Source organism: Trachypithecus francoisi, unplaced genomic scaffold, assembly GCF_009764315.1.
Source record: "Trachypithecus francoisi isolate TF-2019V2 unplaced genomic scaffold, Tfra_2.0 Lachesis_group11, whole genome shotgun sequence".
NCBI classification, from domain to species: Eukaryota; Metazoa; Chordata; class Mammalia; order Primates; family Cercopithecidae; genus Trachypithecus; species Trachypithecus francoisi.
This window is the reverse complement of record NW_022681456.1, coordinates 117,037,078-117,054,274: the sequence shown is the minus strand read 5'-3', so window position 1 is coordinate 117,054,274 and position 17,197 is coordinate 117,037,078. Positions and strand designations below refer to the sequence as shown.

At 41.2% G+C, this 17,197-nt stretch overlaps 1 protein-coding gene across 8 annotated transcripts in view; it reads left to right on the top strand.

The window, feature by feature from the left end:
* ATF7IP (activating transcription factor 7 interacting protein) overlaps window positions 1-16,555 on the top strand; it is a 135,933-nt gene extending 119,378 nt beyond the window's left edge. For all 8 annotated transcript variants that reach the window (XM_033222801.1, XM_033222796.1, XM_033222795.1 and 5 more), the window contains exons 14-15: window positions 9,623-9,735; window positions 11,249-16,555. In XM_033222801.1, the coding sequence (XP_033078692.1) occupies window positions 9,623-9,735; window positions 11,249-11,668 (533 nt within the window). In that variant the 3' untranslated portion in view covers window positions 11,669-16,555. The remainder of the gene's footprint in view (window positions 1-9,622; window positions 9,736-11,248) is intronic.
* The last annotated feature ends 642 nt before the right edge of the window (window positions 16,556-17,197 follow it).

Here is a 17,197-nt window from a genome sequence, read left to right as displayed (position 1 = left end):
AGCAAAGAGAGGTGTTTGGAGTGGCTCCTGAGAAGACTCAACATTGTCTTGCCTGGCAACTGCCTCAGAGGAGGCCATCACTGTTGCCTCACATAGCACAGGCTTTATTTCCTCAGACAAAGTTGGAAAGACTGATGGCAGCATGGGTCAGGGAGGGTATGTTGATGGCAGCATGGGTCAGGGAGGGTATGTTGCCCCTACTGGGTGTAGGGAAGCTGTTCCAATCAATGCCCTCACTTTAGCTGTAAACACCTGGTGAGCCTGTGCATGCCTCTTTTGTTGTAGGTTAGCCAGTTGCATGATAAGAGCTTGTGTCTGTTTTTCTACAATTTCAGCTCTTTCTCTATAGGAGATAACTGTCTCTCTCACTCAGGGCAATCTTAGCAGATTTCAGGGTCAGTATTTGCTTCAGAAGCCAGGAGACTGAATCCCTCAGTTCATCATTTTCTTTGTTTTTCTTTTTTTTTTTTTTTTGAGACGGAGTCTCACCCTGTCGCCCAGGCTGGAGTGCAGTGATGTGATCTCTCGGCTCACTGCCAAGTTCCGCCTCCTGGGTTCACGTCATTCTTCTGCCTCAGCCTCCCGAGTAGCTTGGACTACAGGCATCCGCCACCACGCCCGGCTAATTTTTTTGTATTTTTGGTAGAGAAGGGGTGTCACCGTGTGGGCCAGGATCTCCTGACCTCATGATCCACCCGCCTTGGCCTCCCAAAGTGCTGGGATTACAGGCGTGAGCCACTGTGCCCAGCCCATCATTTTCTTTTATCACTTTGTGCACTGAACTTAGGAGGAACCGACCAGTTTCATTATGTTCCTTGGTTCTCCACACATGGTCCAAGGTACCATGTATAGAGTCACTAAACTCCTTGCCTCTCACAAGCGGCAATTCAGGAGTGTCAAATGCATTTATTTTGCGTAACTCTAAACAGTTCACACCAGGTGCTATCAGTATTCTTTATACTATTAGAAGTAGAGTCCATAGCATTTGTGGGTCTAATCATATTAAGCAGCCAACTCCAGAAACCCCAAAACCAACGAAAGAACTCCATCCTTCATATTCGGTTCTTCTAGACCCCCAACCCTGGTACCAAAATCTGAATTAGTCAGGGTTCTCTAAAGGGACAGAACTAATAAGACACACACATAGCCTATTAATTTATAGGTATAGTACATATTTTATATATATCTATAAAGAGTAGTTTATTAAATGTTAACACTATCACAAGATCCCACAATAGTCTGTCTGCAAACTTAGGAGCAAGGAAAGCCAGTCTGACACCCAAAACTGAGGAACCTGGAGACCAGTGTTTCAGGGTAGGAAGCATCCAGCAGGGGAGAGAAATGTAGGCCTGGGAGGCTAGACCAGTCTCTTCATTTCATGTTTTTTTGCGTGCTTTTTATTTGCTGACAGCTGATTAGATTGTGACCACCGCATTAAGGGTGGATCTGCCTTCCCCAGCTCACTGACTCAAATGTTAATCTCTTTTGACAACACACTTACACACCCAGGATTAATACTTTGTGTCCTTCAATCCAGTCAAGTGACACTTTGTATTAACTCTGTCACAAGTCTACCCTTCGTCAACTTGAATCCATATACATCTCCTAATATCATACACAGTCTTCAAATAGAGTAATAAGGCCACACTTACACCTAATATAATACAGTTATCCTTTGTAGAACTGGAAACGCACCAATCTCCAAGCCAAATACTGTGACGTAAAGCTAACAATATTTAAATGTTGATAGGAAGTCAATAAATCTTATGTCACATGATGAAGGAAAAGGAAATAAAGATATTTTGTTCGGACAAGTGCATATATGCACAAACATGTTTTTAGCAAAAGAAAGAGGAAATACTCATGACAATTACAGTCCCCATTTCTGCAACTGGCCACATGGTCATAGCTGGTATTGATGACTGCCTTTTTCTACTACCCATTCTGTAGTCTCTGCATTCAGCAAGCACCTCAGCTAGTTGTGGTTTTATTCCTGGTAGAGTGACCCAATCCTTCATTCCTGAGGGGTCTGGGCCATTTTTAGTGCTGCCTGGATTGGGTTGTTACAGTTTCCTGTTGACCTTAATCACAGGGCATGGTAATACTAAGACACGCCTTAATGGATCTCCTATATTCAATGTATACTCTTCCTTACCTCCGTTGTGGAACAGTAGACTGATTTCTTCTTGGTAGTCTGGTACAGTCACCACAACCAACACTAACTCTCTTGTTGTTAGCCTGTTGACTTAAAGGTAAGAGGAGCCCAAAGTATCCAGGTGGCAATCTTAAGTTGCAGTTTAATGGAATCCTTGTGTCTCTTGGTGCGAGCGTTCCTCCCTCTGGAACTAAGACCTCTAGGCCAGCAGAACGTAATATCTCAGGAAAAGGAAGCAAAAATTTTGCTAGTGGATCCCTAAGGGTGAAGGTGAGTGGTGCCACTTCTACTTCACCTGCTGATTCCTTGACCCGTGAATCCTGGCTATTGGAGAAATAGCACCAATATTGGACGCTGATTCAGAGCATACGTAGCCTTCTGGAGGATTTTGCCACAGACTTGCAAAGTATTGTCACCTTGTTGGCGTTCTAATTGTGACTTCAAAAGGCCATTCCACCGTTCTGTAAATCCAGCTGCTTCAGGACAATGAGAAACATGGTAAGACCAGTGAATTCCATGAGCATGAGCCCACTGCCGCACTTAGCCATAGAGTGCCTTGGTCAGAGGCAGTGCTGTGTGGGATACCATGATGGTGGATAAGGCATTCTGTGAGTCCATGGATAGTAGTCTTGGCAGAAGCATTGTGTGCAGCATAGGCAAATCCATATCTGGAGTAAGTGTCTATTCCAGGGAGGATAAACCTCTTCCCTTTCCATGATGAAAGAGGTCCAATATAATCAACTTGCCACCGGGTAGCCAGCTGATCACCCCAAGGAATGGCATGCCGTATCGAGGGCTTAGTGTTGGTCTCTTCTGCTGGCAGATTGGGTACTCGACAGTAACCATAGCCACGTCAGCCTTGGTAAGTGGACGTCCATGTTGCTGTGCCCAGGCATCATCTCCAGCACTGCCACCATGGCTACTTTGTTCATGAGCCTATTGGGCGATGACAAGGGTGGCTGCGGGTAGAGGCTGAGTGGTGTCCACAGAACGGGTCATCCTATCGACTTGATTATTAATCTCCTCTGCTGAGGTCACCCGTTGGTGAGCATTCACAGGGGATACAAATATCTTCACAGTTTCTGACCACTTAAAAAGGTCCATGCACATATCTCTTCCCCAAATTTCTTTGTTCACCAATTTTGTAATCATGCTTCTTCCAAGTCCCTGATCATCCAGCCAAACCATTGGCTACAGCCCATGAATCTATATAATCACACATCTAACCATTTCTCCTTCTAAGCAAATCATACAACCTGGTGCACTGCTCAAGGTTCTGCCCACTGAGAAGATGTTCTTTCACTGCTATCCTTCAGGGATGTCCTAGAAAGGGGCTGTAGTGCTGCTTCTGTGCACTTTGCTGTGGTGCCTGCATATGGTGCAGAACCATCTGTGAACCAGGCCCTAGTCATCTGTTCCACTGTCAGGTGATCATAGGGACTCCCCATGAGGCCATCTGTGCAGGCTGGGTAAGAGAATGCAGGGTGGCAGGAGTGGAGACATGGGCATTTGAGCCATTTCCGCATGTAAATTACTTGTGCCTTCAGCACCTGCTGGAACCCAATCACATATATACCACTTCCATTTGATGCATGACCACTTTATGGCTAAATGGGTCAGAAAGCACCCAGTTCATGATAGTCAGCTCAGGTCACATGGTGACTTGATGACCCACAGTCAAATGTTCAGTTTCCACCAAAGCCCAGTTAACAGACCAAGAGCTGTCTCTCAAAAGGAGAGTAGTTACCTGCAAAAGATGGCAGTGCCTTGTTCCAAAATCCTGGAGGCCTCCGCTGTGATTCACCTATGGGGTCCTGCCACAGGCTCTAACAGCATCCCTCTCTGCCCCTCACACCTCAAGCACCATTGAATCTGCTGGTCATATGGCCCATGTGGCAGAACAGCTTGCCCAGTAGCCTGAACCTGTTGCAGAGCCTTCTGTTCTAGACTGCACTCAGAGCTGGCAGCCTTTCAGATCACTCGATAAATGGGCTGGAGTAACACACCCAAATGAGGAATGTGTTGCCTCCAAAATCCAAATAGGTCCACTAGACGTTGTGCTTGTTTCTTGGTTGTAGCAAGGGCCAAATGCAGCAACTAATCTTTGCCTTAATAGGAATGTGTTGACAGGCCCCACATCACTGGACCCCTAGAAATTTTGCTGAGGTAGAAGGTCCCTGAATTTAGTCAGATTTATTTCCCATCCTCTGACACACAAATGTCTCACCAATAAGTTCAGTGTGATATCTTGCAGGAGCAAAAACTTATCAGAGTCTCTCTGAATAAGATTGTGACACAAAGCTGGAGAGTTGATATACCCCTGAGGTAAGACAGTGAAGGTATATTGTCATCTTTGCCCACTGAAGGCAAATTGCTTCTGGTGGTCCTTGTGGACAGGAATGGAGAAAAAGGATTTGCCAAGTCAATGGCTGCATTCCAGGTACTAGGAGATGTGCTAATTTTATCAAGGAATGAAACTGCATCTGATACAGAGCTGCAATTAGAGTCACCACTTGATTCAGCTTATGATAATCCACTGCCGTTCTTCAAGATCCATCTGTCTTCTGCATAGGCCGAATGGGAGAATTGAATGGGGACATGGTGGCAAGCACCACCTCTGCATCTTTCAAGTCCTTGATGGTGTCACTAATCTCCTCAGTACCTCCAAGGATGGATAGTTTTTGATTTACTGTTTTTTAGAGGCAGCTCTAATGGCTTCCAACTGACCTTTCCCACCATAGTTGCCCTCACCCTACTAGTCAAGGAGCCAATGTAGTGGTTCTGCCAGCTACTAAGTATGTTGATGCCAGTTATGCATTTTGGCACTGGGGAAATGACCACAGGATGAATCTAGGGACCCACTGTAAGTGAGACCTGAGATAAAACTCCATTAATTATCTGATCTCCATAAGCCCCTACTTTAACTGGAGGACCACAATGATGCTTTGGGTCCCCTGGAATCAAGGCTCAGAACTAGTGTCCAGTAGTGCCTGAAATGTCTGATCATTACCCTCTCCCTAGTGCACAGTTACCCTGGTAAAAGGCCAGAGATCTCCTTGGGGAAGGATGGGAGAAAGATTCACTGCATAAATTGTTGGGAATGTAGTGGGGTCATTCCTCAAGGGCATCAGGCCTCCCCTTCATTCAAGGGGTTCTTGGTCTGTAAACTGGCTCAAGTCTAGAAATTCATTGAGGGGTCGTCATTCTGTTTTTATTATTCAATTTAGTCTTTTGTCCATTTGACCTAGAAACTTTCTGGTTGTATAAATTAAGTAGGAATGCAGTAGGCTTCCTATCAGTTTCACCTCTAGGAACACTATGATTAATTAGCCAATGCCAGAGCGCTATCCAAGTCAGACTCTTCTGATTGCCACTTTGCCTCTGCTGTCCGTTGTGGGAGCTGTGCCCACCTTGTCTTTGACAGTTGAGTGTCGCCACTTGGCCCCTGCCACCTCGGGATCCAATTATTTCCATTATATTTAAATTTTGTAGTTGAGTGACTGCGGTTCCCACTGTTAGCTCTGACATACAGAGTCGAGCAATTAGAGGGCTCTTCAAAGATACAGGTGCTGCCCTCACAAATCTATTTCTCAAGGCATTGGTCAAGGGTATATCTTCTGGACCCTCCCAGCTGGGATGACTAGCTCTAAAGTGACTGATTCACCCCACCATCCCACTCTCCTTAGTCTTTGGATCCCTTCCTCTACATTAACCAAGGGAGATCAGTCATTTCCAGCTCACTCACCGTGTGCCATCCTTTAATCCTTATTTCAACCATGCAAATAACCTATTAGAACCTTTTCTTAACTCCCTGAGCTGCAACCTGAAATGCAGAGTCCCTACTTAGTGGGCCCAAATCAAGAAATTCAGCCCGATCTAACTTTGTTCCTTCCACCATAATCTCATACCCATAATATTCATCCCCATGCCTGTTCTCCAGATTTCTGTATATATATGAATTAGAGAACTCGAAATGATTCTCTTTGAGTGTAGCATACATCCTCATAGGTCACACTCCCAGCCTCACCTCTAGGGGCCCCCCAGTACTTTAGTTATAGGTCCAGAAACAAAGAGAGGTGTTTGGAGTGGCTCCTGAGAAGAATCAACATTGGCTTGCCTGGCAACTGCCTCAGGGGAAGGCTTCACTGTTGCCTCACATAGCACAGGCTTTATTTCCTCAGACAAAGTTGGAAAGACTGATGGCAGCATGGGTCAGGGAGTGGACGTTGCCACTACTGGGAATGGGGAAGCTGTTCTTTCTGGCAGAAAAGTTTCATCAGAGTTTACAGACTCAGTGTCCCCAGCTTCATCTGGGTCCTTCCACGCACCCCCATTCAAAGTTTCAGGGTCCCATTCTTTTCCGGTCAGTGCCCTCACTTTAACAGTAGACACCTGGCAAGACTGTGCATGTATCTTTTTTTTTTTTTTTTTTTTTTTGAGACGGAGTCTTGCTCTGCCGCCCAGGCTGGAGTGCAGTGGCCGGCTCTCAGCTCACTGCAAGCTCCGCCTCCCGGGTTCAAGCCATTCTCCTCTCTCAGCCTCCCGAGTAGCTGGGACTACAGGCGCCCGCCTCATCGCCCGGCTAGTTTTTGTATTTTTTAGTAGAGACGGGGTTTCACCATATTAGCCAGGATGGTCTCGATCTCCTGACCTCGTGATCCGCCCGTCTCGGCCTCCCAAAGTGCTGGGATTACAGGCTTGAGCCACCGCGCCCGGCCGCATGTATCTTTCATTGCAGGTCAGACACTCACATGATAAGAGCTTATGTCTGTTTTTCCACAACTTGAGCTCTTTCTCTACAGGAGATAAGACTCTCATTCAGGGCAATCTTAGCAGTTTTGAGCCTTAGTATCTTCTTCTGAAGCTTAGAGACAGAATCCCTGAGTTCATCATTTTCTTTCATCACCTTGTCCACTGCACTTAGGAGCAACTGACCAGCTTCATTATGTTCCTTGGTTCTCCACATATGGTCCAAAGTATTATGTATAGAGTCACTAAACTCCTAGCTTCTCACAAGCTGTGAATCAGGAGTGTCAAATGCATTTATTTTGCATAACTCCGTAAACAGTTCACACCAGGGACTATCAGTGTTCTCTATACTATTAGAAATAGAGTTTTTAACATTTTTGGGTCTAATCACATTAAGCAGCCAACTCCAGAAACCCCAAAACCAATGAAAGAACTCCATCCTTAATATCCTGTTCCTCTGGATCCCACTCCTGGTACCAAAATCTGAATTAGGGTTCTCTAGAGGTACAGAGCTAATAGAATATATATATTTGTGTGTGTGTGTATATATATGTATATATACACATATATGTATCCTATATATAATATTCATATAGTATATACTATATATAAACTAATAGGATATATATATTTATATATTATATATTAAACTAATAAAACTAATAGGGTATATTCATAAAATATATACTACATATAAACTTAATAGTATATATCTACTTTATATCCTACTTTATATATACAGTGTATCTTTTAATTATATATAGATATTAAATATATGTAAAATGCATACTTTATAGTAAATGTTTGTATATATAAAGGGGAGTTTATTATTAATTTACACAATCAGAAGGTCCCACACTACTGGGCATGGTAGCTCACGCCTGTAATCCCAGCACTGTGGGAGGCTGAGGCAGGCAGATCACTTGAGGTCAGGAGTTCGAGATGAGGCTGGCCAACATCGTGAAACCTCATCCCTACCAAAAATACAAAAATGGCTGGGCATGATGGCACAAGCCTGTAATCTCAGCTACTCAGGAGGCTGAGTCAGGAGAGCCCAGGAGGTGGAAGGTTGCAGTGAGCCGGGATCACGCCACTGCACTCAAGAGTGGGCAACAGAGCGAGACTCTGTCTCAGAAAAAAAAAAAAACAAGATCCCACAGTAGGTTGTCTGCAAGCTGAGGAGCAAGGAAAGCCAATCCAAGTCCCAAAACTGAAGAACTTGGAGGCCAGTGTTCCAGGGCAGGAAGTATCCAGCACAGGAAAAAGATGTAGACTGGGAGGCTAAGGCTAAGCCAGTCTCTCCTTTTCACGTTTTTCTGCCTGCTTTATATTTTCTGGCAGCTGATTAGATTGTGCCCACCAGATTAAGGGTGGATCTGCCTTCCCCAGTTCACAGACTCTAATGTTAGTATCTTTTGGCAGCATCCTCACAGACCCATCCAGGGTTTACACTTTGTGTCTTTCAATCCAATCAAGTTGACACTCAGTTTTAACCATCACACATATGTAGTAGTTTTGCAAAATGTGATAGCAAGGAAAAATATAGCTGTTCAAAGAAACAGTAATGCTGTCATTAGAAAATAAACTGATTGGAGTCTCTGGATCATAGTTTGGCTTCAACTCTCTCAAGTTTACAAGAGCATTATCTGGGAAAATTAGTCAACAAGGTTGGAAATGAGTTCTGGGGAACTTTGTTCACTATCGTCCAGGCACCAGGCCAAACTACAGCATGGGCCAGGTACTGAATAAATGGCAGGAGTATGGTCAGGGCAGTAGGTGGCTCTAAATTTTCTATTTTTGTTTCCTTGGTGTATGTCGCAGCAGTTTTCTGTGGGGTGAAATGAGTATCCTCAACCAAGGAGCTGGGCATGGAGAAAATGAGAGGAACCTCATTAATACATGGCAAGGATGACTTATTCTGGCTTTATGTCCTGGTTGAAAAGATGAGCTGGGCGCGGTGGCTCAAGCCTGTAATCCCAGCACTTTGGGAGGCCGAGACGGGCGGATCACGAGGTCAGGAGATAGAGACCATCCTGGCTAACACGGTGAAACCCCGTCTCTACTTAAAAAAATACAAAAAATTAGCAGGGCGAGGTGGCGGGCGCCTGTAGTCCCAGCTACTCGCGAGGCTGAGGCGAGAGAATGGCGTAAACCCGGGAGGCGGAGCTTGCAGTGAGCTGAGATCCGGCCACTGCACTCCAGCCTGGGCGACAGAGCGAGACTCCGTCTCCAAAAAAAAAAAAAAAAAAAGAAGAGATTGCAGAGATTTTTATGAAGATACTCCCAATTTGTCTGTCTTTTGAGTCACACTGCTCCATTATGGCCATTTACCTTTTACATGCGGTACACAACCAGTGTTCTAGGATTTTTGTTCACAGTTCTCCTGGTAAGGATCCTTTTATTTCTCCCTGTGCTGGACCTCCTGTTGCTTGTGTCTCATATTTTTCTCTTTATTTTCTCACATATTGGTGGCACATATTCTCCAGTGACTATTTGAGAGAAGGTTTGTGGTAGTTAGAATTTTTTTTTAGTGCTTGCACATAAAGTTTTTTTATCCGCAGGCTGGTTGATAGCTTGGCTGAATACGAATAGGACCTCTAAGTTAGAAATATCTTTCCTTTCGAATCTTGAAAACATTGCTTCACTGACTTGAAATATTTAATCCGTTTTCCACCAAATTTACAATAGAATTATTTTATCTTGTAATTTTTTTTGTAGGTGTTACAGTTCGAGTGCCTCAAACAACCACGTATGTTGTAAACAATGGACTAACCCTGGGATCCACAGGACCTCAGCTCACAGTGCATCACCGACCACCACAAGTGCATACTGTAAGTGTTGATGCTTGGTTTTGTAAAATTCTCAACTGTAAAGGTGTAAAATATTATTGTAGTTGGCATTTTTCTTTAAAGTGGTTATATCCTTGGCCGGGCGCGGTGGCTCACGCCTGTAATCCCAGCTCTCAGAGAGGCAGAGGCGGGAGGATAGCTTGAGCCCAGGAGTTCGAGACCTGCCTGGGTAATACAGCGAGACCCCATTCTCCACAAAAAGGAAAAAAAAAAAAAAGACGAAAGACAAAATAAATAAATAAATAAATAAAGTGGTTATATCCAAGGGAAGTGTTAGGTCTTTCTGCTTTTTCAGAAGTTTATTTCTAAAAATTGATCTTAAACCATTATGAACAAATGTTCATAGGGATGATGATCATTTAGAATCATCGAGTTTGCTTGTGGTGTACAGTATACAAAAACAGGTCCACAGTTGGGGTATATGAAGTGAAATATAGATCATTTCTAATTCATAGTTAAATTAAAAAGGACATTTTTCCATGTGTTAATTTTATTCTTTTGTTTTAAACTATGCCATGTCTAACTGCTACATTGTCATCAATTGTTTTAAAGAACCCAATGATATTGGGAATTCATTAGTTAAGAGGCAGCAGAGATAACCAAAGATTTCTCCTTAGATTTAGCCTCCAAAACAACGTCACATTATCCTGTGACACAATTTTGTCAGTGTTTGGTATGAGATATCATCATAATGATGATGATGTTCCAGTGTTAGAAAAGTCAATAGGACTTCCTAAAGTTAGAATCACGTTTTTTTCATCATCTGGCCTTAACCTATCTTTCCAGATTTTTCTTCATGTGCCCTATATCCAAGAAAAAGTTAATACTTGTTGTTGTCCATACGTCCCCTCACTTTCCTGTCCACATGCCTTTGCTCATGCTTTATTTTTGGCTGAAAGGTACATGATTATTTCTGCATCTCTGGATCCTATCTTTCACAGTTCAGTTTAAATATCACCTTTTTCTTGTAAATTGGCCAAGAATATAGTACACATTCAGTGTTAATGTGCTTATTTATAAGAATATGCTACTGTCTTATATTGCAAAATAACTTAAAAATGAAAGTATAGTTGTATTCTCCAATTTTATATGATCTTGATTGCCATAATGATATTTTAAAATGTTATATCATACTGAAGTGATAATCTGTAACATAGATAATTCAATCATAAATTATTTTGTTAGAAGTAGATCATTATTTCTGTGTTCCTCAAAATGATGTTCCATCAGCAGGGGCTTTTTATTTCATAAGAAAAACTCAAAATATTTTAGGTCTAGGAAGTAGAGCAGGAATAACCTCAGCATCATTGTTTGTGGCATCATTCATTACAAAACCCCAAATAGAACTTGCCAAATTTGATATGGTATTTGGTATTTCCTAGAATTCTTGATGTAAAATGATATCTCTATGTATGTTCTCTAAGGTGTTTTAATTCTAACATTCTAAAATGTTGTTTTTGTGATCATTATAAATCAGTGTGACTTGTTTTTTTAGGAGCCGCCACGCCCTGTGCACCCAGCACCCTTACCAGAAGCTCCACAACCACAACGTGTGCCCCCAGAAGCTGCCAGCACATCTCTGCCTCAGAAGCCACACTTGAAGTTAGCACGAGTTCAGAGTCAAAATGGCATAGTACTGTCATGGAGTGTCCTGGAGGTGGATCGAAGCTGTGCCACTGTTGATAGCTACCATCTCTATGCTTACCATGAGGAACCTAGTGCCACTGTGCCCTCACAATGGAAAAAGATAGGGGAAGTCAAGGCACTTCCCTTGCCCATGGCATGTACTCTCACCCAGTTTGTATCTGGTAGCAAATACTACTTTGCAGTACGAGCCAAGGATATTTATGGACGTTTTGGGCCTTTCTGTGATCCTCAGTCAACAGATGTGATCTCTTCTACCCAGAGCAGTTAAACCTTGGAGCCTTTATATTTTCCTCTTTTAAAATTTCCACCTTTTGGTCTTGTTTTTAATCTTGTGCATGATACCCCATGTAAAATCCACCTTGTGCAAGATTTCTTGGACAGATGTGTGTATACACTACATTTGTTTATAACCAGAAGCAAAATAAACTCAGCCCACAAAGCTAGAATCTTTTCCTGGACAGCTTAGGCTTTGGGGTTTGGAAATGTAAATGTGTACCTTGCTTTAGTTTTGAGGCTGGGGAATATGTGTGGGTGTTTATGTGTGTTTTTCCCTATGTATGTGTTACTGCATTGGAATCTCCCATTTTTATTCTCTAATTTACCTCTTAAAGTACGAAGTAGTAGATCAAAGGATTTGAGATGTGTAACTGGCATGATTCTGCTTTTAAAGGATCTGTAGGATCATTTTAGTTAAATGGTTTAAACAGAATCAAAACAAAACCCAAAGAAATGAATTAAAAACAAAATGGCTAAATAGTTTAAAATAGGTTGATTCGAACACAGGAAAGGATCTATTTGTCGTTTCTTTTGTCTGGTCTCCTAAGTTGTTAATTAGGTTAAAAAAGATCTGCAATGGCCCCCTCCCTTTCCTCATCTGGCTTTTACATTTATTTTGTGCCTTAAAGATGAACTACAAAAATAAACATGGCCAAAATAAATAAATAAACATGGCCATATGTCCATGGTTGCTTACTCTTCCCTTGCAGCCTTTTTACCCTTGATTTCTTGCACACCTCCTCAAGTAATTTTTTTTTTTTTTAGATGGAGTTTCGCTCTTGTCCAGGCTAGAGTGCAGTGGCACCATCTCAGCTCACTGCAACCTCCTCCTCCTGGGTTTGAGCAATTCTCCTGTCTCAGCCCGAGAGTAGCTGAGATTACAGGCACCTGTCACCATGCCCGGCTAATTTTTGTATTGTTAGTAGAGATGGGGTTTCACCATGTTGGCCAGGCTGGTCTCAAACTCCTGACCTCAGGTGATCCACCTGTCTCAGCCTCCCAAAGTGCTGGGATTACCGTTGTGAGCCACCGTGCCCCGCCTACTCAAGTGATTTTTAAACCAAGGTGTGTGTGTGTACATGGATGTATATGTACACACACGCACACATGCACATGCACAGTCAGTCTCATCTTAGCCGGGCATGGTGATGGCATCACATTTAACTCCAAAAATTTGACGTGGCTATTTTCTTCTAAAACTGTAGATGCTTTTATTTTTGGTCACTATTTAACTTAGTGTAAAGTGGACCAAGAGAAAACCATATTGTGGAAGAAAATTTTTCACATGTTTTAGTATCCGTGTTGCACATGGTGTTAGAGATTATGAAATGATTCTAGTTCAGTTTATCACCCAAAGCTATCACGCAATACTAATTCCTTAGTATTCTTTCAAAGGAAGCAAATAGCAAGATTCACAATATAGAATGAGCTAAAATATCAAGGGGAAAGTTTCATTTCCTCTTTATTCTCACATCGTCCTTCCTGTTTTAACCTTTTAACTTTGTTTTGATAGTGCCAAGTTGAGTCTGATGTACCCCTTGTTAGCTTTGGATAGAATTTAAAGTATATCCCAAAATTAGCCGGGCATGTTGGTGCATGCCTGTAACCCCAGCTACTCAGGAGGCAAGGAGAATCGCTTGAACCCGGGAGGCGGAGGTTGCAGTGAGCTGAGATGGCGCCGTTGTACTCCAGCCTGGGAGACAACAGTGAAACTCTGTCTCAAAAAAAAAAAGAATTTAAAGTATATCCTTTGAGGTCATTTTATGTAACAATTAGATATAACCTCCTGTGTATCTCTCTGTTCCTCTTCCAAGTTATTAAAATTCAGCGTAGGTCATGGATTTTTAAGATGAGGGCCAGCTGTACTGGTGTCACGTAGGTGTTTTGAGTGTAGATACTTTAGGACTGGAGAGCTGGGTTAAGTTTTAGGAGTGAGAATGTGCTTGAGAATATTTTGAAAGGAATTCATGAATTTTGTGAAATAACTTACAAGTCCTCTTCCTTTGCAATATTTGAATTCATTTTTCTACCTTCTCAAAAGAGTCATTCATTTTTCCTAGAATTACAGGAGGGAACTCTCTCTTTTGTTAATGTTGTTTTGTTTGCAACTTTGATGGCTTATAATAGGAAGTTTTCTAGTTGTAAAGAAAACTCTTCAGAGACTTTTGACTGGTCAGTATACTATCATCTGAGGTGTAAGATTTGATTCATGATGAAGAAAGCCTATAGATTGCCAAAAAATTAATGCTCCAAACCTCCTTTCACTCTCAGAAAATGAGACCACAAGGGAGTATGCTATAAATCAAATTTGCCAACCAACTATGTAGATATTACTCATTCTAGGACTAATGATGATGGTAAAGAAGTTGCCAGTGTTATGACAATGAAAATTTTAAAAGGAAGGAGTCGGTGATCTTCTAGATGTATATGAACACCTGTCTATATCTGCATGTGTATGTTTTGACCTGCAGTGGTTGCAGTGTTGATTATGTGTTCAAGATTATTCCTGTCTACAAAATTGAAGGCCCTTGTTCAAATTGTTCTTTATTGGGTGTTTTTATGGTCATGTGGTTATACTTTTCTTACATAACCTACAAAAGGTTCTCTTGATGAACATTTTTATTTATATTTACTAATTTTTTTAAATAAAAAGCTTTCATAGCATTATTTAATCAGATGAAGAAAGCCCAGTAGAATTTTTTTTAAAAATTCATTATCCTAGCCTATATTATGTTTTCTGTCAAAGGAAAACAAATTCTCAAATAGCAATTCTAAAAATAGATTTACTAAAGTAAAATAATTACTTAAAATGTTTTATTCCAGTTGGAAGGAAGGTACAGGGAGAGCTCGCAATTATTTAGGGGAAAAGTATATTTATTGTAAGATGGTGTACTCAAATTAGCCTACCATGGCACGTAGGGGCAGCAGCTATATTAGATTTACTAGAGGTGCTAGGTTAGAACACTAGGTTTTTATTGAGGCAGGTTTTAATATTGATAGATGCTTTTTGTTTGGTTTGCTTCTTCTGGGAGAGAGAATGGAGGACTTAAGTAGTAAGTAGCTACTGATAACAGACTTTCTAGTAGCAGTTTCCACTCCGCGGTTAACTTTTTAGTTTCATAGTATCTTTTCACAAATTAATACAAATAAGCTAGATTCTCCCATTTTGGGAATGCAAGTTTTACTACATTTTTAGCCTGGCAATATTTGTGTAGGTATTGCCTTATTGGAAATTCTGGAAACCTGATACTGCAACCTGCAATGTAGGATGTTTGTATGGCATTTAAAGATAACGGTGATGTTTATTATTCTATACTTTGCATTCTGTGAGAGTAGTTTTCACTGTCTTAAGTGTGAGTAAGCCTCTTCTAAAAATCCTGTTCTTGCCAAGAAATTTATAAATCACATACAAAGACATCTGTTGTTAACAGTTAATTTTATGAGGTAACTATATCCTTCTATTTCTCTGGATTCATTTTTTAAAAATATGCAGAATACTGCATACTGTTTAAGTTAGTATATACATGTATGAGAGAAGTGGAGAGCTTTCTTCCTTGAAAAGTCGATATTTGTTGAGATATCATTTGCCTCACAGAGAGGTGTTCCCCACTCCCATCCCCATTGCCAGATAACAAATACTTTGAAAAAGTGACCTAAAACAGCTTAAATCTTAGATGCATCTGTCTGCAGACCTCCTTAAGTAGGCTGTATCTTACAGTTCTCTTACTGCATTGGGTAAGTGTTAACTTTGTTGTTTGTTCTTTTGCTTTAAATATTCTCCAAATTACCATTTATGCAACAAGGTCAGGGTTAATACTGCATGGTATTCATTTATCTTGTTTCATGAACTTTCCAGTACTGTACAAGGTCAACAAAGTAATGCCTGTGGTATCCTCATCTCTCACTTTTTTACACTGTGATCTTAGCACAGTAAGGTACTGCAAAGACCTTCCTTCCAAATGTTCTCCTTGACTTTACTACTTGGGCTAATTCAGTATCCTCAACATCCTATGATTTTATTGTTTTATCACTGACCTGTGGTTGGCCTGTTTCATCCTAATTTCCAGAAAAATCAAGTCCTAGTATTTGCAATATCAAATAACTGTCTAAAACCAATGTGTGATTCTACCTTCCTTACTATTTTTACTGGGGAAATGCCCCCCCCCTTTTTTTTTTCTTTTTTTTTTTTTTTTTTTTTTTTTTTAACTTTTGGGACACACACACAAATCAGCAACTCTCATGAAGCGTTTGTTAGCGTGGCAGACTTGTCTAATTCCTGAAACTCATTCATCCCCTTGAGCCAGCCAATGGGGAGGAATAGGATAATGCAAACACATGTTTTCTCATTTTCAAATAATTTACCATGTTAAAATAAACTTTTCTTTGTTTTTTATTTGTAGAGTCAGCTAAGTACCCATATTTAAATGCTGTCTTTATCATTTTTTTAAGGTTTTTGTTTTTGTCTGTTTCTTTGTTTTGTTTTTGTAAATAAGGTAACTGGGCAATCAAACACCTTTTGGGGATTCTGGCTTTAGTATTTTATCAGCCATTTCAAAATTAAATATAAAAATCCTTTGTAAGTAACTTGCATCCTAATTTTTCTTTATTGCAGTTGAAAGTGTAAATAATAAGACAATGTAAGTAAGACCTTCCTAATGTCTAATACAAACTGGGCTGTAGCAAGTGGCCCTATTTTTATTAGGGTTTTGAAGGTTTGTATGTGTGTATGTGTGTGTGTGTGTGTGTGTGTGTGCGTGCGTGTGTTTTTCTTTTTTAAATGTATAGTAGAGTGGTGTCTGTATAAGTGTTAACTGTAGTGGGGTTTTGTCCAGCAAGCCTGAAATTTATACTTTGAAATAAAACTACTGGGTTTTTAACATTCTGAGTACTCTGTTTAATTCTGGTTATTCACCCTTGTGGCTTTTTTCTTCCTTTTTTAAGAATCTTCCACCTTGTTTAGAGTCACCCATTACATACTGTATGGTATGGCTTATTTAACCTACTTCGCAATTCCATGGCACTCAGATCACATGTAACTCTCCAGTTTTGAAAGAAAGTTGCTGTGCAGGGTTGCTGCCAGATTGTATAGGTGCTTTTGGCGTATAGGAGGCAACAGTAAGGTTTACTATATTGTATGCCTAACCTACACCACAAAAGGACTCAACTGATGCCTGTTAATGACCAGAAAAATCATGAACTACCATCACTAACTACTACTAGAGGGTCCTTTGAAAACGAAGCTCTGGCGTCCCCTAGGGCTTTGTCATTAGGCATATTCATCCAGGGAAATGAGAAAGAGCACAGGAACACAGATTCTTATGGGCCGGGCCCGGAAGTGGCATTCGTCCAGGTGCCAGTGGCTAGAATTGTCATGTGGCACAACTATCTGAGGGACACTGGGAGATGTGGTCTGTGTCAGCAGGCATGAAAGGAGAATATGAATTCTGCTGAATGAAGGAACAGTTTCTGCCATACCCTCTTGTGTATTAGCATGTATACTAAAGCTTAGTGTTATTTATAT